This window comes from Tympanuchus pallidicinctus, unplaced genomic scaffold (genome assembly GCF_026119805.1).
Source record: "Tympanuchus pallidicinctus isolate F22 unplaced genomic scaffold, pur_lepc_1.0 scaffold43, whole genome shotgun sequence".
Classification (NCBI taxonomy): Eukaryota; Metazoa; Chordata; class Aves; order Galliformes; family Phasianidae; genus Tympanuchus; species Tympanuchus pallidicinctus.
Window position 1 is genome coordinate 238,227 of NW_026294762.1, and position 21,046 is coordinate 259,272.

General features: G+C 57.5%; 6 protein-coding genes across 10 annotated transcripts; 3 read left to right on the top strand and 3 right to left on the bottom strand.

Moving 5' to 3' along the window:
* The first annotated feature begins 394 nt into the window (after positions 1–394).
* POLE4 (DNA polymerase epsilon 4, accessory subunit) lies at positions 395–2,961 on the top strand. Its single transcript, XM_052702166.1, has 4 exons — positions 395–582; positions 686–770; positions 931–972; positions 2,244–2,961. Exons 1-4 carry the CDS (start codon positions 406–408, stop codon positions 2,255–2,257), a joined length of 318 nt encoding a protein of 105 aa, XP_052558126.1. The 5' UTR covers positions 395–405; the 3' UTR covers positions 2,258–2,961.
* A 104-nt stretch (positions 2,962–3,065) lies between these two features.
* Positions 3,066–8,372, top strand: LOC128090101 (bone morphogenetic protein 2-like). Of its 4 annotated transcripts, XM_052702142.1 has the most exons (7): positions 3,390–3,478; positions 4,701–4,753; positions 6,136–6,440; positions 6,539–6,675; positions 6,846–6,968; positions 7,240–7,438; positions 7,685–8,372. In XM_052702142.1, the coding sequence occupies exons 3-7, from the start codon at positions 6,194–6,196 to the stop codon at positions 8,068–8,070; spliced, it is 1,092 nt and encodes a 363-aa protein (XP_052558102.1). In that variant the 5' UTR covers positions 3,390–3,478; positions 4,701–4,753; positions 6,136–6,193; the 3' UTR covers positions 8,071–8,372. The 4 variants fall into 4 exon arrangements, with proteins under 4 accessions (XP_052558100.1, XP_052558101.1, XP_052558102.1 ...); XM_052702140.1 differs by lacking the exon at positions 4,701–4,753 and having other exon boundaries at positions 3,066–3,478; positions 6,136–6,418; positions 7,685–8,368; XM_052702141.1 differs by lacking the exon at positions 4,701–4,753 and having other exon boundaries at positions 3,388–3,478.
* A 714-nt stretch (positions 8,373–9,086) lies between these two features.
* Positions 9,087–12,349, bottom strand: LOC128090096 (potassium voltage-gated channel subfamily V member 2-like). Its single transcript, XM_052702131.1, has 2 exons — positions 10,177–12,349; positions 9,087–9,413 (listed from the first exon to the last, which is right to left on the bottom strand). The coding sequence occupies exons 1-2, from the start codon at positions 11,422–11,424 to the stop codon at positions 9,138–9,140; spliced, it is 1,524 nt and encodes a 507-aa protein (XP_052558091.1). The 5' UTR covers positions 11,425–12,349; the 3' UTR covers positions 9,087–9,137.
* Positions 12,350–13,363: 1,014 nt separating this feature from the next.
* On the bottom strand, positions 13,364–17,148 carry CD320 (CD320 molecule). Of its 2 annotated transcripts, XM_052702159.1 has the most exons (5): positions 17,030–17,148; positions 16,621–16,797; positions 15,376–15,453; positions 14,364–14,512; positions 13,364–13,974 (listed from the first exon to the last, which is right to left on the bottom strand). In XM_052702159.1, exons 1-4 carry the CDS (start codon positions 17,103–17,105, stop codon positions 14,367–14,369), a joined length of 477 nt encoding a protein of 158 aa, XP_052558119.1. In that variant the 5' UTR covers positions 17,106–17,148; the 3' UTR covers positions 13,364–13,974; positions 14,364–14,366. The 2 variants fall into 2 exon arrangements, with proteins under 2 accessions (XP_052558119.1, XP_052558120.1); XM_052702160.1 differs by lacking the exon at positions 14,364–14,512.
* A 1,792-nt stretch (positions 17,149–18,940) lies between these two features.
* NDUFA7 (NADH:ubiquinone oxidoreductase subunit A7) lies at positions 18,941–20,021 on the bottom strand. The gene is made up of 4 exons (XM_052702165.1): positions 19,913–20,021; positions 19,754–19,803; positions 19,505–19,654; positions 18,941–19,181 (listed from the first exon to the last, which is right to left on the bottom strand). The coding sequence occupies exons 1-4, from the start codon at positions 20,012–20,014 to the stop codon at positions 19,085–19,087; spliced, it is 399 nt and encodes a 132-aa protein (XP_052558125.1). The 5' UTR covers positions 20,015–20,021; the 3' UTR covers positions 18,941–19,084.
* Positions 20,022–20,160: 139 nt separating this feature from the next.
* RPS28 (ribosomal protein S28) lies at positions 20,161–20,750 on the top strand. The gene is made up of 3 exons (XM_052702167.1): positions 20,161–20,288; positions 20,376–20,423; positions 20,489–20,750. The coding sequence occupies exons 1-3, from the start codon at positions 20,250–20,252 to the stop codon at positions 20,609–20,611; spliced, it is 210 nt and encodes a 69-aa protein (XP_052558127.1). The 5' UTR covers positions 20,161–20,249; the 3' UTR covers positions 20,612–20,750.
* The last annotated feature ends 296 nt before the right edge of the window (positions 20,751–21,046 follow it).

The following is a 21,046-nucleotide window of genomic DNA, read 5'->3' on the forward strand; positions in this document are numbered from 1 at the left end:
GATGGGGCCCTGGGCAGCCTGGGCTGCTGTGAAATGGGGAGGTTGGTGGCCCTGCAGGGGGTTGGAGATTCACGATCCTTGGGGTCCCTTCCAACCCCGGCCATTCTGTGGTTCTGTGGTTGGCGGCCCTGCACACAGCTGGGGGTTGGAACCGATGATCATTGTGATCCTTTTCAGCGCAGGCCGCTCTATGGTTCTGCGCTTTGGGGCACAGAGCGATGGAGGGACGCATTTGGGGACAGAAAGAGGAGCAGAGCCGCGCTGGGGACACGAGGAGCCCGGAGGACCGCGTTCGGGTTTCGGGAGCAGCGCCCCCCAGCGGCGGATCTCGGCGGTGCGGAAATGACCGCGGTGAGCGAGCTCCGCCCGGCGGCGCTGCGCTGCTCTGCGCATGCGCGGCGCGGGATGGCGGCGGCGGCGGCGGGAGCGGAGGCGGTGGAAGATGCGGGCGGTGCGGTGCCGTGTGCGGGATCGGGCCGCGCTGCTCGGCTGCCGCTGTCCCGCGTGAAGGCGCTGGTGAAGGCCGACCCGGACGTCGGTCTGGCCAGCCAGGAAGCCGTGTTCGTGCTGGCGCGGGCCGCGGTGAGGAGCGGGGCCGGGCGCGGGGCGGGGCGCGGCGTTCCGTTCCGCTCCGTTCCGTTCCGCTCCGTTCCTCCGTGCGACGCTGCTCGTTTTGTGCCCGCAGGAGCTGTTCGTGGAAACCATCGCTAAGGACGCCTTTGTGTACGCCCAGCAGGGCAAGAGGAAAACCCTGCAGAGGAAGGACCTGGGTACGGTGCGGGGTGCGGGGGTCCCGTCCGTCCCGGCGGCTTCGAAGGGAAGAGAAATGATGCAGAGCTCAGCTCTGCGTTTCGTCCTTACTGTCATTAAGTGCTGCATGCTGCACAGAGCAGGGCTGGTTTTGTAGCGTTCGGTCCTTTCCCTTTGCAGATAACGCCATCGAGGCCGTGGATGAATTTGCCTTTTTGGAAGGTGAGTTTCGGTTCCTTCCCGCATTTTTTCTATAATCCCTTTCTGCAGAGAGGAGCACAGAATGGTTTCCCCCCAGGGCTGTGTGCTCGCACAGCAGCAGTAGCCCCGTATCCTCCTATAGACCTCCTGCAGGCCCCTGTCGCTCCATAACCTCTGTATCTGTGCTTATATCTGGGCCTTCTAGCCCCACATCCCCCTATAGTCCCTCCTATAAGCCCATAGCCCCCTATTTCCCCCTAAACCCCCCCTCAGCCCCCTATCTCCCCATATCCCCCCTATGGCCTCCCCATGGCTCCCTATAGCCCCATATCCCCCATTTCCCCTCTGTAGTCCCTTTATCTGGGCCTTCTAGCCCCACATCCCCCTATAGCCCTCCTTACAGCCCCTCCACAGCCTGCTGTCTCCCTATGCCCCCTCCCCCTCCTCCCATAAGCCCTGTATCCTCCTCTATCAATCCTACAGCCCTCCATAGTCTCTATATCTGGGCCTTCTAGCCCTACATCCCCCTATAGTCACCCCAATAAACCCATAACCCTCTGTAGCCCCCTCCCACAGTTCACTATCTCCCTATATCCTCCCCATATCCCCCCTACTGCTTCCTATAGCCCTATATCCCCTATTTCTCCCCTGTAATCCCTTTATCTGGGCCTTCTAGCCCTATAGCCACCCCCATAACCCTCTGTAGCCCCCCCCACAGTCCACTATCTCCCTATATCCTCCCTATATCCCCCCTAATATATCCCCATATTCCCCTATTCCCCCCCAGAGTCCCTATATCTGGACCTTCTAGCCCCACACCCCTCCTATAGCCCCTCCTATAAACCCATGGTCTCCTATAGCCCCCCCCACTGCTCCCTGTAGCCACATATCCCCCTCTATTCCTCGTACAGCCCCTATGGCCCCATATTCCCCTATTTCCCCCCCACACAGTCCCTTTATCTTCTAGCTGCATATCTCCCTATAGCCTCCCCCTATAAACTCATAGCTCCTGTATCCCCCTATACTCCCTTTCACAGCATCCCTATCTCTCTATATCCCCACTTCTCCCTATAGCCCCTTGTCCCCTTATATCCCTCCTACGTACCCCTATAGCCCCGTATTCCCCCCTATAGTCCTATATCTGGGCCTTTAGCCCCACATCCCCATATAGCCCCCCCCGTAGACCCACATCTCCCCCTATGACCCTGAGTTGCAGTTGTTCGTGTAGCTGTATTTCTGTTTCCTTTCTGGTCTCTGAGGCCATGTTGGTTTATCTTTGTTTTCATTTTTAGGTACTTTGGACTGAGTTGGCCAGAAATGGAGTTCTCTGCAGAAAGGGACTGCAGGCACCAGTGTGGGGTGGCAGGCAGGATGCCAAGGGTTGGCTGTAGTTCCTGGCACTGAGACACTGAAATGGGCAACCGTAATACTTTGTACCAAGTTTAAGTCGTTGTAAGTTCATTATTTAAAGCACATGGTTTGTTTCTCTGTAAGTATTTCGTATGACTTTGAACCCCGTGTTCTGCTGCTGCACTGCAGGCTGCTCCCCAGCCCTGCCTTCCAGGGCACCACGGAGCAGAGAGCTCAGACCCCGAGGCACAAACCTGATAATTTATACGTATCTGGTGGTTTATAGATATGTTCTTAAAATGGAAATGTATTTTTCTTTGTATGTCTTTCCTTGGGCTTTTTTGTTGTTGTTGTTGTTGTTTTACCAATGCAATTAAAGGCAGTTTCTGAGTTGCTGTCCTGAGTGCTCCTGAGTGCTGCTGTGCTGCTCCATGGCACCAGTGTGCTTTGGCAGGGATGCTCTCCCGTGGCATTTTGCTGTGCTGAGCATCTCCCCGGCATTTCTGTCTGAGGAATCCCAGCTCTCCTCCAGGCACTACATATGAGCTCCAGAGAGGCTTGGGTTGTTTTGGGGGCTGTGCAGCTTCCATGCAGTGACGTGATGGCTGCGCCCGCAATGATCACGGTTGGATGATAATAAATCCCTGGTTTTGAAGGCAATGTCTGATGTTAAGCTGCTCTTCTCCTTTGCTCTCATTGCTGAACCTGGCAAAACGCTTCCCCTGGGGGTGGATCTGCTGGGCTGGGCAGGTGGGGCTGAAGCCAACCTCTGATCTCTGAGCACGGTGCTGTCTGCTGCCAAAGAACCTCTCTGGGTTTGAGTTCTGGTGCTGCTGAGGAACAGATGTGAGTTGTTGTGGGTAAAACAGCCGCTGAATGCAGGCAGTGGGGGTGGAGGGTTTGTGTCCCTTTGGGATGAGACTTGGAGGCGGCCGAGTTCCCGTGGGCTTCGTTGGTTGGAAAGCAGTGGGAAGGACAGAGCAGCGTGGGGAGGGCTGTGAGCAAACCTGCTTGCTCTCCAGCATCCCTGCAGGTGTGTGCAGAGCCGAGATGTGGCTGCTGTGCTGGAGATGCCACCATGGTGCAGGCAGCAAGTGGGAGCTGTGTGCCAGTGACAGCAGCGCCATTCGTCACTGAGATGCTCACCTTCTCACCTCCCGGACCAGGGAGGGCTGAGGTAAGAACCTGGGATGCTGCGGCCCTCCTTGCCCTTCCCAAAGCACAGCAAGTGGCCCCGTGAGGCATCGTGGTGTGGGGAGAAGAGCTGCCTGGTGCCTTCTGTGCTGATTCAGGCTCATAGGGATGCGTGGTTTTGTGTCTGATGTTTCCCTGCTGTGCTTTTTTTGCTGGGCAGCTTTGCCCACAGCAGATCAGTCAGGGTTTGCCTTTGGGCCGAGCCCATGAGCTGCCTCAGGAACACTGGGGTGATGTCCTGAAAGGAAGACATGGCTCCATTTGTTCACCAAGGGTCCGTGGCCTTCAGGAGCAGCTCTGGTTTCAGTTCCCTGTGCAGCTGTGAAATGTCAGCACAGGTGGTGCCAAAATCACTTAGAAATGAGAACTGCAAACTCGATTGTCCCAACCAGAGCAAAACCTTCTGCTGGGGTAAAGCAGAGCTGGGTCCCTTTGGTGCTGCCTTGCGAGTCTGCAGATCAGAGGGAATGGCATCCATCCAATCCAATGTGTCTGCAGGGACACATTGCTGCTCCATAAGGCTGTCAGGCAGTGTGAAGGGCTGCTTTCCAGGGCTGGCAGAATCTCTGTGCCCCACAGCTGTGCCAGGGAGGTGCATTTGTCCCCAAGCTGGTCGGTGGATGGTGCCTCATTCAGTGATAACGGCCCAGCTGGGAAATGCCCCAGCTTGGGTTCCCCACTGCCCTGAAGGCGTTTTCCTTCTGCGTTTCTGCTGCCAAAGCTGAACGTTCAGCCCTGGCACTGGAGAATGGGGGTCCTGGGGAAGGTTGTTACCGTTCTGTTCCTGCACGCTGCTTGGAAACCCACGGGAGGTGATGGCAGCATGGGGAGCTGTGGGGTGAATTCCTGAGGTTGGTCCCTGCCTACAGCAGGGGGGCCGGGCAGCCCCTTGTTGCCCCTCAGCCACGAGGTATGGTGGTAAAAACGTCCCACGTTGCAGCAGCCTGGGGCTCTCAAGGATTTTTCCATCGGTGCCTGAAAGCAGCCAGCAGCCTTCGTTGGGGGCTGAGGGTTTCTTTCCGAAGCCGATTGAGGGAGCAGAGAGAGATTTATTTGAGAAGCAGTTTAATGGTTGGACTCCGCATCCCCAAACCTCCTCCCTGTGGGTCTGCCTGCCCCTGGCTGTGGATTGGGGCCGTCCCCCGGGGTGTCCCAGCGAGGTGCTGAGGGGGATCTTCGTGCCTTTGTGTTGCAAATCTTTGCAGGAAATTGATGTGGGAAGGAGCTGCTGCTCCTCGGCGGATCCCCGCCTGCTTAGGTAAGCACAGCTGCCTGCTGCCCCATCCCACTGCCCTGCAGTGATGCCCTGCAGCTCCTGGGCTGATTTTGGGGATAACAGCTGTGCAGATCGAGGGCAGCAGCCTCTGCTTTGGCTGCGTGCAGCCGTGCAGTGAAGCGGGCTGAAGAGTAACTCAATGGAGACGATGGGGCCCCACGGCAGCAGATGAGGATGGGAAGGAGATGCTGAGAGATGCTGCCCTGACATCAGAGCTGCTCTGATGCCTGTGGGGTGGGATGGGGACAAGAGAGGGATGCTCCACTGGTTGGTTGAGGAGGGAGGGGGGTGCAGGTCAGCCCCCCAAAGACAGAAATCCCAGCTCTGCATGGGCACTTTGAGCAGCACTGAGAGGAAGGGACAGACGGCCCTTGGGTGATGAAAGCAAAGCTGGGGCACAGGGGATGGGGGGATGTACAGCCCTGCACAGAAACGGCTGCTCTGGGCCCATCTGGCAGCGCAGGGGTGGGGGGTCTGCAGGTGGGGCCACTGTGAGACCCCCGCCAGACTGTCTGTGCTGTATGTAAATGGCAGAAGGTGACTTTTATCAATGAGAGCGGCTGGTTTAAGCAGGGCTCGTTAGAAATGAACCCTCTGCAAAATGGTTGGCAGCTCGTAAGGTAAACATTGCAGGCAATTGGCAGCTCTGCCCCAACGTCCCGGGATGCTGCCCTGCACGTGTGGCGTCTGGCACTGCAAGGCCAGCTGCTCTGTGCACAGCATGGGCAGAATTGGGGTGGGAGGGGGAGCAGCCCCAGCCCTATGGGATGTACTGCTGCTGGCGGGCAGGGAAGGGGAAGGAAAGGATGTGGAGGATGTGAAGTTTCCTCTGCCAATTAACCCAAGCCTGTCGTTGCCTCTTTGTGTATTCTGGATAATTAATGGCCCTTTCACCATCAGAATGTGGGGTTGGGGTAAATGACAGATGCCAGCTGGCCGTGCAGCTCTGGATGCACTGCATTAACGGCTGCCTTCACCGGCCGCTTTCGCTCTGCCGGGGGGGGGGAGGGGTGGGCACTGGCTGGGCTCTCATCCCGTCGCACCGATCCCACAGCCGCGAGAGCACGGGGACAGGAGGGGATGCGGCCCGGTGCAGCCTGGCTGCGGTGCTCTGGACCCATGAGTGCTGCCATTAAAATCCAGTCGGTTTCCTTTGGAGAGCAGAGGCAGTCGGGGCCGCCGCGCAGAGGCTCGCAGCCGGACCCGCGTCCCCCCAGAGCGCTGCTGCCAGCCCTCCCCTCCCGTTGTGTACTGGGGCTAATTGGTGCAGGGTGCCCATCTTTGCACCTTGTTAGCACGGCGATTAGCTCTCTTTACCCTCCTGATCGCCCATGTGCATATTTGACTCCAATCCATCTTTCCAGCGAGTTATAAATGCGGCGCCGGGTTTGCAGAGGGGAGTGAAGCCGGGACAGCAGAGCCATGCTGGGCGCCGTGCTGCTGCTGCTGGCCTTGGCACGGCCGGCATCCACGGAAAGCCGCAGGGCCGAGGCTCTCAAAAAGCTGCTGGAAGTCTTTGGCATGGAGGACCCCCCGCCCCCCCCGGCCCACGTCAAACAGCCGCCGCAGTTCATGGTGGATCTGTTCAACGCGGTGGCCAACGCCGACGGCGTCACCAAAAACCCCGACGTCCTGGAGGGGAACACGGTGCGCAGCTTCCTGGATAGAAGTAAGGGGAGGGGATCCCTGCGGTGCTGGGGCCGGGGTGGGGGGGGGGGGGGAGATGGGGCCGTTTGGTTTCACTTCCCGATCCGTCCCTCCCCGCAGCTCAAGGTGAGAAGATGCGGTTCCTCTTTGTCCTCTCCAGCGTGGCCAAGAATGAGAAGATCCTGACGGCGGAGCTGCACCTCTTCCGTCTGTGGCCGAGAGCCGCCGAGGGGCCCAGGAGGCATCACTTCTGCCAGGTGAGGGGGGATGAGGTGTGGATGGGGGCAGGGACGTGCCCCGCTGTGCCCAGCAGCGCTGCCGCCGCCGCTTTCTCCCCGTCTTCATCCTTTCCCCGCCCTCCCCCCAGTACCACTTCCACCCCCCCCCCACGCCATGGCTGCTCACCTCCCTTTGCCTCCATCCCCAGGTCAGCGTGTACCAAATTCTGGACAAGGCTGAGCCGGACTCCCCCAAAGGACAGAAGCTGCTGGCAAGCAGGCTGCTCTCACTGCAGGGCTCGGGCTGGGAGGTCTTTGCCATCACGCAGGCTGTGAGTGCTCTTACACCGGGTGTATGGATGGCACAGAGAGAAAAAATGGTCATTTTGCATCCAAGAGCCTTTTTAACCCATTTCACCCCGTTCTGGGCATGCAGTGCCCACCTGAGGTTGGGGTGTGCAGCCTGTGGGGAGGGGTGGGAGTGCGGGTGGGCGCCCCGTTGTGGTGCTGGTACTGCTGCTGTCCACCGTGACACATTTTGGGGACATGGGGACACTGCCACAGCCCCATCCCACCGTGGTGACACTGTGTTTGCTTCCCCAGGTTCGGGATTGGACCCAAGATGAGAGCAGCAACCGAGGTTTGCTGGTGACGGTCCACAGCCTGGGTGGCAGCACACTCGAAGCCCCCGCCGTGCAGTTCGCATCCAGCGGGGACCACCACGAGAGCAAGAAGCCCATGCTGGTCCTGTTCACAGATGATGGGCGCCGAGGAGCATCCCTGCCCATGGCCGGGGTCCCAGGTGGGTGCCACACAGCAGGGGGCCGTGCCCAGGTCCCTGCATGCAGGCTTCAGCTCTGCCTTAGCCTGAACGCGGCCGTGCTCAGAGCTGTGGCCGCGCTGGTGACCACCGTGGGGCTGCAGAGCTGTCACCTCCTGGTGGCTCTGCACCGACTGCGCAGAGGGGTGGCCAGCACCGCCGCTCCGCTTCCTCTCTCCTTTCAGGCTCGTGCAATCACTGATGGAATCGTTTTCTTATTTCTGACAGCCTCACAGCCTCGGGATTTCCCTGCCAAGCTGACCGGGCCGCGCAGCGCACGCTCTCTGGACCGCCTGCAGCCGTGCCAGAGGCACCCCCTGTCCGTGGACTTCGAGGAGATCGGCTGGTCTGGGTGGATCATCTCCCCCCGGGGTTACAATGCCTACCACTGCAGAGGCTCCTGCCCCTTCCCCCTGGGTGAGAACATGAGGCCGACCAACCACGCCACCGTGCAGTCCATCATCAACGCCCTGAAGCTGAGCGAGGGCGTCAGCAGCCCCTGCTGCGTGCCTGACAAGCTCTACTCCATCAACCTCCTCTACTTTGATGACGATGAGAACGTGGTCCTCAAGCAGTATGATGACATGGTGGCTGGGAGCTGCGGCTGCCACTGATGCAGAGATTCCCTCCCCCATTGCAGAGCAGCTCTGCAGGGTCTCTCTTTGGCACCGCTGTGGGTTTTTGCAGAACAAAGCAAAGGGGTGCACAGCTGTGACCCCGTTGGTGCTGGGAAGGCTCAGGGTTGGACTCAGGGCTGATTCTGTGCAGGGTTGTGTGGGTTTTCCCACCTGTAGTGGCTGTACCATATGTATATAGTGAGAGCACTAATATATGACTGAAATCGGTGTCCTGTAAATGTCTGTACAGTGCTGTGTTTTGTAAAGTGAACTCAGAGGAACTATTAAACGCGCTGTTGTCAGTGGGGCTCCCTTTGAGGTGATGCTGCCCGTGGGGTGGGTGATGGATGCAGTGGGTGCTGCTGCGCTGGCCATGCTCTCCAAGCAGCACAAGGGGGGTGAGAGCACGATGCCATACGTGTGCCACGCTTTGAGAGAACAGCAAAGCTCCTGCTTGGACACAGCAGAATCACAGAATGGCCAGGGTTGGAAGGGACCTCAAGGATCATGAATCTCCAACCCCCCTGCCATATGCAGGGCCACCAACCTCCACGTTAAATGCTAATCCAGGCTGCACAGGGACCCATCCAACCTGGCCTTGAACACCTCCAAGGACGGGGCATCCACAACCTCTCTGGGCAGCTGTTCCAGTACCTCACCGCTCTCTGGGTAAAGAACTTCCCCCTGATGTCCAACCTGAATCTCCCCTCCCTCAACTTAAAACCATTTCCCCTCGTCCTACACATATCAACCCTTTCAAAGAGTTGATTGCCCTCCCCTCTGTAGGCTCCCTTTAGGTATTGAAAGGCAGCAATGAGGTCACCCCGCAGCCTTCTTTTCTCCAGGCTGAACAAGCCCAGCTCCCTCAGCCTGTCCTCACAGGGGAGGTGCTCCAGTCCCCTGATCATCCCAGTGGCCCTGCACAGCAGCGTGCAGGAGCTGGTGAACAGGGGGAATGTTTGACTCCCTGCTGTCACCACGCTTGCTGCGCTGTGCCAAAACCTGAGACAAAGCACAGTTTGGGGCTGCTTTATTAAACCTTGCTGCTGGGGCTGCTCCCCAGCTCAGCACCCCACATGCCTGGGGTCGGGGCAGCAGCACTGCGACAGCTTCTGCAGGATGCGCTGCTTCAGATGGAGCCGCCTGGAGAGCTTCAGGGAGAGGCTGCTCTCGTTCTCGTGTGCCTTCAGCTTGGCATAGTAGTCCGAAAACTTGTTGTAGAGGATGGAGATGGGCATGCCGTTGAGGATGATGCCAAAGGAGATGCAGCCAAATGCCACAATCCGCCCCAGCACCGTGTCGGGCACTGTGTCCCCATAGCCCACGGTGGAGAGGCTGACCTGGGGGGGAATCACAGAATCACAGAATGGCCTGGGTTGCAAAGGAGCACAAAGATCATCAGTTTCAACCCCTGCTGTGTGCAGGTCGCCAACCAGCAGCCCAGGCTGCCCAGAGCCACATCCAGTCTGGCCTTGAATGCCTGCAGGGATGGGGCATCCACAGCCTCCTTGGGCAGCGTGTGCCAGTGCTTCACCACCCTCTGGGTGAAGAAATTCCTCCTGATATCCAACCTAAACCTCCGCTGTCTCACTTTAAAGCCATCCCCCCTTATACTATCACCATCTACCCTCATAAACAGCCATTCTCCCCCCTGTTTATAAGCTCCCTTCAGGTATTGGCAGGCCACAATGAGGTCTCTCCAGAGCCTTCTCCTCTCCAAGCCAAACATAGGAGAGATGCTCCAGACCATCTTAGTGGTCCTCCTTGAAGAAGGAATGGAGAGGATGAAGCGCTGTGTGTTTGACATTGCTGCTGCCCCACGAGCTGCTCTGCAGCCTGAGCTGCTCCCCTCTGCACGTCCATCACCCACCCACACTGCAGCTCCAGTACGGGGCGACGCACCGACACAAAGCCGTGCAGACTGGGGGCGCTGCAGCCCAGGGCTCGGGCAGGAGATGAGGTTTGAGCGTGGGTTTGCTTGGGAAAAGGAGCACGAGGAGTACAAGGAGGTGGGACAAGAGAAGGGCTGGCATCCTCAACTTTGCTCCTCGCTGCCTCCACCCCATCCCACAGCCACACCGCAGCCCTCCGCCCGCTCCTTACCGCTGCCCACCACCACGCGTAGGGGATGCTGGTGAAGTTGGTGCCCGGCACGTCGTGCTCCACCGAGTGCATGAGAGCAGAGAAAGTGAAGACCCCCATGGCGATGAAGAGGAAGAGGCAGCAGACCTGCTGGTAGCACTGCCTCATGGTGAAGCCGAAGGCGCGGAGCCCCGTGGAGTGCCGTGCCAGCTTGAGGATGCGGAAGATCCGCATCAGCTTGATGAGTTTGAGCACTTTGCCCAGCTTGCTCACGTTCTCCATTTTGTGCAGCTCCTCGTGGTACAGCGTCTCTCCTTCGTCCAGGTTTTCAAAGAGGATCTGGATGTAGAAGGGCAGGATGGCCACCAGGTCGATGGCATTGAGCGCCGCCCGCAGGAAGTTCTTGAAGCTGGAGGAGGAGATGAGCCGCATGAGGTACTCCGAGGTGAAGAAGATGGCGCAGATCATCTCCGTCTGCTCCATCCACTTCTTCCCCGTCTTGTGCTTCATCTCCTCCACCGTGCTCAGCGTCATGCCCACGATAGAGATGAGCACAAAGAAGCTGGACATGACGGCGATGATCTTGGCCGGGACGGATGAATACGGGTTCTCAATGAGGTTCCAGATGGCCCTGCGGAACTTCCCCAAGCATTTGCCCTCAAACTGCCCTGCCGAGTCCATGGGCTCCAGCTCTGCCTCCAGCTCCTTCTGGATCTTCAGGTACTCGCTGAGCTCGTCCTGCTTCTCCTCAAACAGGATCCGGCAGCAGCGCTGGGCGTGCTTCAGGTGGATCCCCCAGTACTCGATTTCCTCCACGAAGTTGCTGGGGCACATCTCGTCCATTATCCACAGCACCCCGCTGCAGTAGAAGTGGAAGATGTAGTGGAAGATGGAAGGGTCTCTGTCAAAGAAGTACTCGTTCCTCTGCACGCAGTAGTCATCACAGAGCTTCAGCTTCTTCGTAGGGTCGGTGCAGGTGGCCAGCTTCCCCAGCCTGGTGACGGGGTACCGGGCCACCACTCTGCAGGCGATATGGAACAGCTTGCCACCCACATTGATGTTGAGGAAGTACTTGTTCCTCCGGACCGGGACCTTGCTCTCCTCCTGGCTCCGATCTGCCACGTTCTGCATGGAGCTCCATTGCTTCACCAGGCTGTCCTGTGCAAACGGGATGTGCAGCTCCTCCTCCTCGGCCGTCCGGCCGCCCCGCCGTGCCGCAGGCTTCAGGCTGGCACACAGACTCGCGCGTCTCCTCCCCAGCTGCCCCATTGCTATGCTATCCCAGCTATGGCGTGTGGGATGGCAGCGGTGGCTTCATGGCCGTGCTGCCCCACACACCGACAGCTGGGACTCTGCCCCGAGCTGCTGCCCACGGGCCCTGGCCGTGTGGAGGCACCTGCTGGGTTCCCAAAGCTGATTGCTGAGCAGATTGCACTGCAGGAGCTGCGGGCAGCTGAGCGTCCGCTCCTTAAGACGCTAATGAGATTGGAGCACGAACCCTTTATATAAGGAACTAATTCCAGCCTTGCACTTTTCCCTTATTCTGTTTTCGTTACTTGTGTGTGCTTGGTGCACGTCACAGCACTGCCCAGCAGGACACCCCTGGTGTTGGAGGCATGAGGTCGGTACCAGCTTTGTAAATCCACAGCAGATGCAGCTCTTGGCCCCAGCTGTTGGTTCAGCACGTGAGCACTAATGCAGCTGCCCCTGTCCCATCTCTTCCATCACCCAGAGGAGGGAAGCACTCAGCACCTCTCCAGCTCAGCCCTCAGAACCCCACAAAGCTGCCACGAGGCTGAAAAGCAGCTCCAGCCCTCAACAATCGAAGCCATTGAGCCCAGAGAACAGAAGAGAAACGTTTCTGGCACAGAACAGAGGAAGGGAAATCACTGTCACAGATGCATTCCAAGTTTTTGTCTGAAACCCAAAACACCGGCTTGCTTTCAAGCCTAAAACACTCAGGGGTCAGTGAGCAAAGTCGAAAGCCTGCAGAGGGAAGAAGCTGCCCCTCCCACGTTCACACTGCAGCCTCGCTGCTGAGCACAGAGCCCAGCAGAGCAGCACAGCACGGCTCAGCTCAGCAGCTCAAGCTAAGAGGATGATCCAGGACAGGCTGCTGACAGCTGACCTCTGCCATACGGCCCCGACACCACCAGCAGCCCTCCCTCAGTCCTGTTGGGACACCTGAAACACCCCCTGCCTTTCATTTGCTCTAAAGCAGAAGGAATAAGCTCAGGCAGTTTTCTCTCCACCTTATTCTCAGGCTAAGAGCTCCATTTGTCACCTGTTCAGCTGCAGCAGCTCACTGTAAGCACCAGCTGCACACCTCACACCCACTGCTCCGTTCACCCTGCTCCCCAAATTTCACTTTCCCCAGTTCAGCCACTGCGCACTGCAGTCACAGAATCACAGAAGGGCCTGGGTTGCAAAGGCCCACAATGCTCATCAGTTCCAACCCCTGCTGTGTGCAGGTCACCAACCAGCAGCCCAGGCTGCCCAGATCCACATCCAGCCTGGCCTTGAATGCCTGCAGGGATGGGGCATCCACAGCCTCCTTGGGCAGCCTGTGCCAGTGCCTCACCACCCTGTGTGAAAAGCTTCCTCCTAACATCCTCCCTAAAACTCCCCTTTGCTCCAGCTCAGACCCGGCTCCTGCTGCCCCCATCTGCCCACAGAGACAAAAGAAATGCAAAAAACAGGCAAATTCAGAAGTCGTTCCAGCTTTCCATTCTTTATTCTCCCATATCCTTCCCCAACAGCCACCTCTGCTTGTCCCCAAGGTCACGCACACAACCTCTTGGTGCAACAAACACCGATGCTGCAACGTGCCCAGCTGCTCCGTGGGTGACAGCTGCACACTTACATGCTACACAAGAGCAGAATGCCCTGCTCTGGGACTGATGGGCAGCTTTGCTCAGCCCAGCAGCACAGAGCAGCTCTGTGTCCTCTGTGCACTCACTGAGCCCTTGGCAAGGAGCACACGGAACAGAGATCAGCACTGAATTAGAGGCACAGGTCAGGGATCTCTTGTCCTGTTTTCTGCTGGGACAGGGCGGCTTTCTCAGTGTCTGGTGTGGTGCTGTGCTTTGGGGAATAAAGGACATAAAGAACACTGCTAACACTCTGTGCTCCAGCTGGGCACCAGCCAGCAGGTGTTGAGCAACTCATCGTGCAGCATTTGTTTTGTAAATATATATAAATTAATTACTTTCTTTTTTTCTTCTCCTGCTGGGAAGGAGGGGCTGCGTGGTGCTGAGCTGCTGCTGGGTGACACAACACAACTCCAACACTGTCAGTTACACAAAGAGCACAGCACAGAGCCATGCAGAAACAACCACAAAGCAGAGCTCACAGAGCAGAGCTCTCACAGCATTTGACCCAAGGAACTCGTTATTTCAAGCTGAAAGCAAGACACCAAACACTCAAAACCTCCAGCAAAAGGAGGCTCAGGGAGCACACATCTGATGTGTGTGGGTTCAGTGAGCTCTGCTGAGAGGGGTGGCAGAGCAGCACCTGGCACTGCACCTTCATGGAGAATTAAACCTACAGGTTGAAGGCCACGGTGAAGAGAAGCAGCATTAATAATCCTTGCAGGCAAAAAGAGGGAATTTCTGTGATCTGCAGGAGGGGTGATTTCACAGCGCTGGGGAAGGTCCTGTCCTATTTCGAGTCCCATAGTGCTACCATCTAAGAGTCATTTCCAATGGGAGATCCGAGTACAACAGCAAATCAGATTCACGTCCAAATTCAGCCAGCTTCCACGGTGAGCAGCAGGGAGAGCAGTTCAGTCCCATCTTACCACCTCACAGAGAAAGATCCCTGTTACAGGAAACAAGACCGTGGTTGTTGGCAGCCCTTCTGCCGTGAAATCCAGTTTTGTTCAGTTTGTAAGTCTGGGAAATCAACCCACAGCAGGAAATCTGCCCTAGCATGAATGCTGAGAGCCCTCAGCAGCACAGGAAGGACATAAGAGTGCCAAAAGAAGGCAGCACCTTCTCACAGGAGGTCATGCAGGGATCCTGCAGCCAAACAGGAGCTCTCATGTCTGGTAGTGAGGAAGGCGAGAGCTCTGCTGCTTCAACTGAGACGGCGGGTGTGTGGCTGAGCAGCAGCACAGAGAGCTGGGAAAAGCTACCCAAGGGAAAGCTCTAGTGCTAGAAACACAGGGCAGGAAGCAGTGCTCCCTCACGTGGGGGCAAAGAACTCACCTGTCAGGAGAACAGGTCTGCCTGGCTCTTGTCAGGCACCAACTGCTCCCTGGAGGCATTTTCGAGACTGAAGATGTCAGACCTGCTTTTTGCTTTGGACTTCCCCCATGCAGCGATACCACCCACAGCTACCAGGCAGCTCAGGAGCACTAAAGAGAAGAGTGCATAAGCAGAGAACCACTCACTGTGCCTGGATATCTGCACCAGGCACTGCTGCTCGATAGCATTAATGAGAGACCAGCAGCCTGAAGAATAATGGACAAAGAGCAAGGCAGTGTTAGTGCCAGACCGCATGGAGCCTTAGGGGAGGATCTCTGAGGTTTTGACACTCCCTCAGGATAATTAAGGTGAAACCCTGCCAAACAAATGTTGATTTGTATTACACTATAATACCAAGCACAAAATGCAGATATATATCTCATAGAATCATGGGTTGAAAAGGACCACAGTGCTCATCCAGTTCCAAGCCCTTGCTGTGTGCAGGGTCGCCAACCACCAGACTAGGCTGCCCAGAGCCACATCCAGCCTGGCCCTGAATGCATGCAGGGATGAAGATATTTACCTATCCGTACATTACTGGTGATTAGGTGTGATGATATGCATTGTGTTACATCCTAATTTAGCATGAAAAGTGAGAGAAGAAGAGAGAAAAGAGATAAGGAGAGAGAAAAAGAGATTGGATTGGAGGGGGGAAAGAAAATCCAGATCATCACCCTCAGCTCCAGTATAGTTTCCAACCCAACAATATTTGTGTGGTGGGTGCACACCAGACCAGTGAGTCACAGTCCTTACCCTTATTGCCAAAAGGTGCATTTCACATACATAGGAGTGGATTACAAGTGAGGGGGGAATAGGTGGGACTTGCATTTGTGCATGTGCAGAAGGGCAGCATCAGCTCCTTCCTCCAGCTGAGACAGGGGACACAGAGACCCAGTCTCTTACCACACCGGTCATGTAGGCACCTCTTGCAATGGGGAAACCTGCCCACGTTTGTGCTCTGAGTCTCACATACCTGCAACGATCACCATCCACATGCGGCCGTGATTCCTGGACGGCAGAGCACGCCCGGGTGCAGGGACAGATGAAGCCTCTGAGATGGAAAAAAGCAAAAAGTCCAGCAGGCTCCCAGCACCGTGCACAGCAACCTCCAGCCCAAACCCAAACAGGTGCCCAGCTCACTCAGGAGCGCCAGCACAGCTGTATCAGCTGAAGCAAAGCCTTATGCGCTGTTACTATCATCAGCCCATGCCAGCAGTTGGGAGCTGGGAAACTTTCCTCACCTCTCTTAGACTGAGAGAACTGTTAGGGTAGGAGGAAAAAAAGCCAATGAGCAAACCAAGCAAGCAGGAAAGCTTGATTAAAAGTGGCTCCTGAAGCAAGACGGCTGCACCCATTCTGCCCATAGGGCCAAGGAGAACAAAGCCCAAGGACAAGTTATTTCCTATGAGAGTGGTGAGGTGCTGAACAGCTGCCCAGAGAGGCTGTGATGCCCCGTCCATCCCTGGAGGTGTTTAAGGCCAGGTTGGATGGGGCCCTGGGCAGCCTGGGCTGCTGTGAAGTGTGGGGGTTGGTGGCCCTGCCTGTGGTAGGGGGTTGGAGATTCATGTCCCTTGGGGTCTCTTCCAACTCAGGCCATTCCGTGGTGACCAAGGGCAGCCAGCATAGCAGGGAAGCAGACGCTTCAAAGCTCTTCCTGAGGAAGCCCTGTGGCGCCTCAATGCTGCACAGGAGGTGGGGCTGCTCAGCATTTCCTCTGCTCAGCTGGGTGAGCACAGCCCAGGGCGAGGTGTGATGGATGAGGCTGCTTCAAAAGGGCTGAAAACACGGAGGGAAGGCTCTGCCAGTCAGCCACAGCTCTTATCTTTATAACAACACTGCAAAGCTGTTCCACTGCACTCTGGGCTTTATGGCAGCTGTGTGGCATTGCTGGGAGGAGATATGAACCGCAGGAACTGCTAGAGGTGCCCCAGCCACGGCAGCTCCTTGCAGCAGGTGCACAGCAAAGCATCCCGGAGGTATCTGGGGATCCCCAGAGCAGCAGACTGCCCCACCGCTCCGGGCAGTTCGTGCCGGGGCCCCGCATCTCTCAGCACGACGTTCTGCTCCCCGTTCATACGGAACTCCCCCCAGGCTGCACCGTGAACCCGGTGCCCCGCCTCACCGCCCCGTCTGACCCCGCACCGCAAGTATTGAGCACAGGGGCTCCCAGCCCATCCCGGAGACCAAGGCCAGCCCCCCCAGGAAGGCCCAGCCGTACCCGTATCGCCGGCGGTGGGCACGGCGGTGCTCCCGATCCCTCCGCAGTCCAGTTCGTCCTGTTCATCTTCGCAGTCGGGATGACCGTCGCAGAGCCACTCCAGGGGGTAGCAGTCGGTTTGGGGGTCGCGCAGAACCGAACAGTGGAACTTCTCGGGGGGGCACCGGACCAGGGAACCTGCGGGGCGGGCGAGCGGAGAGGAACCCCGTCATTGGGGAACCCCGCGATGGGGAACCCCGTCATTGGGGGAACCCCGCCGCCCGTTCCCGGGGTGCTCGTGAGCCGCGCGCAGCGCCAGCCAATGAAAGCGAGAGAGCCGCGGACGGCGTCGGCCAATGAAAGAGAAGGGCGTGCGCAGGGATCCAATGGGGAGAGAGGACGGCAGGGAGACGCGGCCGCCCGCACTCACCATTGCCGGACGCAGAGGAGGGCAGCGGGCGGAGCGCGCGCAGCAGCACGACCAGCACCGCCAGCAGCCGCGCCATGCCGACCCCCGGCCCACCGCCGCGCGTCTATAAAGCGGGCCGCGGGAGGGCAGGGCGCATGCGCGACGCCCCGCCCCTCGGCCAATAGACGGCCTCGAGCCGGCCCGCGACCTTCAGGAGGCCCCGCCTCCTCCGCGAGGCCCCGCCCCCTCGGCGGACATCGCGGCCCCGCGTGCTGCACGCGGCGCGTCGTGTGCGTGAGCTCGGCTGCGCCCGGCGGTGCGGGGTGCGGATCTGCTGCACCTCGCGAGGTTCTGCCGGGCGGCATCCCGTCCCTCAGGCGCGTCTCACTGCCAGCGTCATCGATGGAGATATTAAGCAGCGTTTGCCCCGCTGCTCGTAGAACGGCCTGGGTTGAAAAGGACCACGGTGATCATCTTGTTTCGACTTCAGGGTCGCCAAACAGATCAAAGCCCAGCCCAAAGAAACCAAAAAATCAGTGCCCCCAAATAACTGTGAACTAGTTTGCTAAGGGATCACACGGTCGTTGTATCGGTGAGGCTGCAGTAACTCAGCAGACCCACTGCGATGCGATGCTGGCCAAGGCTTTGAGTTAATGCCTTTTCCCCTGAGAACGTGGCATCTTTGAGGCTGCTATCCTGAGTTAAAGAGAGCACCAGGAGGCATTCATTGGTATTGAAGATGTCTCCCAGCACAGGGAGGACGTGGAGCACTTGGAATGGGTCCAGAGGGTCTCTAAGATGATCAGAGGGCTGGAGCAGCTCTCCTATGAGGAAAGGTTGAGGGAACTGGACTTGTTTGGCTTGGAGAAGAGAAGGCTCCGTGGAGCCCTCATTGTGGCCTTCCAGTACTTGAAGGGAGCTTATAAACAGGAGGGGGAACAGCTGTTTGTGAGGGTGGATGGTGATAGGACAAGGGGAATGGTTTTAAACTGAGACAGGGCAGGTTTAGTGTGGATGTTAGGAGGAAGTTTTTCACCCAGAGGGTGGTGAGGCACTGGCACAGGTTGCCCAAGGAGGCTGTGGATGCCCCAGCCCTGCAGGCATTCAAGGCCAGGCTGGATGTGGCTCTGGGCAGCCTGGGCTGCTGGTTGGCGACCTGCACACAGCAGGGGGTTGGAACTGATGATCACTGTGGTCCTTTGCAACCCAGGCCTTTCTGTCATTCTATGTTATGGGGCTAGGGGTGGACAGCTGCTCAGATGGATAACAGATTTGACAAATTGGGGAAGCAGAGTAGGCAAATGAGCTCATACCCTTACAGAGATATGTCAGCAAAACTATAATACTCATCGCCGACAGACATCACTCACCACTGGAACTCACTGGAAGAGCACAGGGCTGGGTGCTGGGCTGTGGGACCTGCAGCTGGTAGGGTGAGCCTGGAGGGGCCTCTATCCCACCTGACTGCTCTGCTCTTAACAGTTGTCCTGGGAAGTGTTGGTAAGGGCTGGATTCCTCCCAGCCATGCCAAATGTCTCAAGGTGCTTGGTGTGCTACGAGCCAGAGCAAAATCTACACCAACCATTCAAGTCACAGCTTTATGGGTGTGAAGGCAGAATGAAGTGATGGATGCTAAGCCCATCAGACCAGACTCTGAGGCTACTGAGAGCTAAGCAGTGCCACAGTTAATGGATATCTCTTACCAGAACATAAGAGTGCCAGGTGTGTTGTTCAGCTCTGTCCATTAGGGATATCCCAGCTGTGTTTCTGGGTCTCCTCTTGCAGGAGTTTACATCACAAGCAGCTCATAAACATGCCAAGCCCAAGCTTGTACATCATCCTATTACCCTCTTGAAATAACTTCACATCCAAAACAGCATTAAAGAATAATTTCAGTAACTCCAACAGAACAGACAAAAGGGGAGAACAATCACAACTTTAAATATATTTATTAGTTGTGCGTGCAAATATGTTCTGTATAACATCTCCATAGCTAAATCCACTGCAGGCTTACCATCAAAGTGCTGCTTTTTAATGAACCAAGACCTGTACATCCAGATTTATCACACTCATTTCTCACAAGTAGGGCTGGTCTTTTGAGATTTCCCACTTCTTAAGCACCGGCCCTGGCGTCACTGGCTTTTTGTCAGTTGCTGTCACTGCAGAGCTTGAGCTGGGGTAGAAAAAGAGAAGATGCTGTACTAGAGAAAAGCACAGACAATCACTTCAGTATTCTTTTAAGCTATGAAAGCTGCCAGCACTGCTTGTTATCACAGAATCATAGAACAGCCTGGGTTGAAACAGATGTCAAAGATCCAGCTTCAACTCCCCTGCTATATACAGGGTCACCAGCCACCAAACCAGGCTGCTCAGAGCCACATCCAGCCTGGCCTTGAATACCTGCAGGGATGGGGCATCCACAGCTGTAAGAAGAGCAACGTTTTGGTGCAAACCATGAGGCTCACACCAGCTCTGGGCAGAGGGGCTCCCACCTACCTGCTGCCCCCAGCCCCCGCTGCGAGGGTTTTCAGCCCCGAGGCGACCACGATAGGCGGGCCCGCCTCCCGGCGTCCATCCCGGGTGCAGTAATAGTTGTCAGCGAATTTGTGGCTGGGGCCCACCGGGAGCCGGGGCGGCGGCTGCGTCCTGCAAAGGTGTGAGAGCTCCAGCACAAGGGCTGCTGCCAGAAGGCCTCAGCGCCGCCGGGTTAAAAGGGAGCAGCGCCGCCCCCCCACACAACGGTACCTCTTGGAGATCTCCGTGTAGCGCAGCGCTAGCTTGGCCTGGAGGTCCCGCTGCAAGGCAAGGCGAGAGAGCCTCAAGCGGAGGCCACCACAGCGCGGCCGCCGAAGCTCGCCAGCAGCAAGCAGGACGCGCGATGCCGCGGGCCGGAGCCGCCCTTACCCCCGCCAGGAAGTTACGGAGCCGCTGGATGAGCCGGGTGGCCGTCGCCATCTTGGCTGTTGTGAAGGGCAGCGAGGGGCGGGGCGGGAGGGCGCGGTGCATGTTGGGTCTCGCGAGACTTGGGGAGACATAAAGCGGGAGGGGAGGAGGGGGGTTTATGTTGAACGTCGCGAGATTTGGATGTGCGCAAGGTGAGGCTGTGCAGCGGGAACGCACGAGGTTTGCTAAGTCTCGTGAGATTTACTGAGTCGCGCGCGATTTACTGGATCCCGCGAGCTTTGTCGCTATATAAAGCGGCGCAGGGAGGCCCCTCCCCCTTCCTGCCGCCAGAGCCGCCATGGACACGAGCCGCGTGCAGCCCATCAAGCTGGCCAGGGTGGGGGCGAGGGGCCGCGAGGGGCTCCGGGGGGCTCCGGGGGGCGGAGCGATGTCCCGGTTCTGACGCGCCGCTCTGTGTCCGTAGGTCACCAAGGTGCTGGGCCGGACCGGCTCCCAGGGGCAGTGCACGCAGGTGAGCGGGCCGCTGGGCCGGGCCGCGGGACCACCGAGCCGCGATGACGCTTTGCTTCGCCTCAGGTGCGCGTGGAGTTCATGGATGACACGAGCCGCTCCATCATCCGCAACGTGAAGGGACCGGTGCGAGAGGGAGACGTCCTCACCCTGCTCGAGTCGGAACGCGAGGCACGGCGGCTGCGCTGAGCTCTGCGGGCCGCCCCAGCTGCACGGCCGGGCCCGCACCGCGCTGCTGATGGGCGCTGCGTGCGTTTGGAGCGGCCTGCAGCGAGATGGAGAGCAGCGCGGCGTTGGTGGTTGCGCAATAAAAGTTTTTTTTCCAGTAGTTTTTTGCCTGCTTATTGAATATTTTAGCTTTATAGGTGCCTTTGTGTGCGGGTCAGCCTTTGGTTTGGGGCTCAGTAGGGGGACCAAAGCCTGCTCTTGGAACTGTGCTTGTACATGATGCCTTCATCCTGATGTTGTTCTGTTCCTGTATTTTTGGTTAACTTGTTACTTGCAACAAAGCTAACCTTATTTTGGTTACAGCAACCTCGTTTCAGACTGTTCTGCTAGCTCTGTATGTAACCAGCAGGGAGGTACTGCTATGCTTGCAGTTCCTCTATAGAGTTCTATTATAAT

Excerpts from the sequence above, each read along its gene's own strand:
- POLE4 (XM_052702166.1), top strand. The coding sequence starts at position 406 with ATGGCGGCGGCGGCGGCGGGAGCGGAGGCGGTGGAAGATGCGGGCGGT. Across the intron at positions 583-685 it reads TCGTGCTGGCGCGGGCCGCG|GAGCTGTTCGTGGAAACCAT; the intron begins GTGAGGAGCGGG and ends TTGTGCCCGCAG. Across the intron at positions 771-930 it reads CCTGCAGAGGAAGGACCTGG|ATAACGCCATCGAGGCCGTG; the intron begins GTACGGTGCGGG and ends TTCCCTTTGCAG.
- LOC128090101 (XM_052702140.1), top strand. The coding sequence starts at position 3,380 with ATGGTGCAGGCAGCAAGTGGGAGCTGTGTGCCAGTGACAGCAGCGCCA. Across the intron at positions 6,676-6,845 it reads GGAGGCATCACTTCTGCCAG|GTCAGCGTGTACCAAATTCT; the intron begins GTGAGGGGGGAT and ends CTCCATCCCCAG. Across the intron at positions 7,439-7,684 it reads GCCCATGGCCGGGGTCCCAG|CCTCACAGCCTCGGGATTTC; the intron begins GTGGGTGCCACA and ends TATTTCTGACAG.
- LOC128090096 (XM_052702131.1), bottom strand. The coding sequence starts at position 11,424 with ATGGGGCAGCTGGGGAGGAGACGCGCGAGTCTGTGTGCCAGCCTGAAG. Across the intron at positions 9,414-10,176 it reads ACGCGTGGTGGTGGGCAGCG|GTCAGCCTCTCCACCGTGGG; the intron begins GTAAGGAGCGGG and ends ATTCCCCCCCAG.
- CD320 (XM_052702159.1), bottom strand. The coding sequence starts at position 17,105 with ATGGCGCGGCTGCTGGCGGTGCTGGTCGTGCTGCTGCGCGCGCTCCGC. Across the intron at positions 15,454-16,620 it reads GCCCACCGCCGGCGATACGG|AGGCTTCATCTGTCCCTGCA; the intron begins GTACGGCTGGGC and ends TTTCCATCTCAG. Across the intron at positions 14,513-15,375 it reads GTGGATGGTGATCGTTGCAG|TGCTCCTGAGCTGCCTGGTA; the intron begins GTATGTGAGACT and ends TCTTCTCTTTAG.
- NDUFA7 (XM_052702165.1), bottom strand. The coding sequence starts at position 20,014 with ATGCACCGCGCCCTCCCGCCCCGCCCCTCGCTGCCCTTCACAACAGCC. Across the intron at positions 19,655-19,753 it reads TACACGGAGATCTCCAAGAG|GACGCAGCCGCCGCCCCGGC; the intron begins GTACCGTTGTGT and ends ACACCTTTGCAG. Across the intron at positions 19,182-19,504 it reads GCGGGGGCTGGGGGCAGCAG|CTCAAGCTCTGCAGTGACAG; the intron begins GTAGGTGGGAGC and ends TTTCTACCCCAG.
- RPS28 (XM_052702167.1), top strand. The coding sequence starts at position 20,250 with ATGGACACGAGCCGCGTGCAGCCCATCAAGCTGGCCAGG. Across the intron at positions 20,289-20,375 it reads AGCCCATCAAGCTGGCCAGG|GTCACCAAGGTGCTGGGCCG; the intron begins GTGGGGGCGAGG and ends CTGTGTCCGTAG. Across the intron at positions 20,424-20,488 it reads CCCAGGGGCAGTGCACGCAG|GTGCGCGTGGAGTTCATGGA; the intron begins GTGAGCGGGCCG and ends GCTTCGCCTCAG.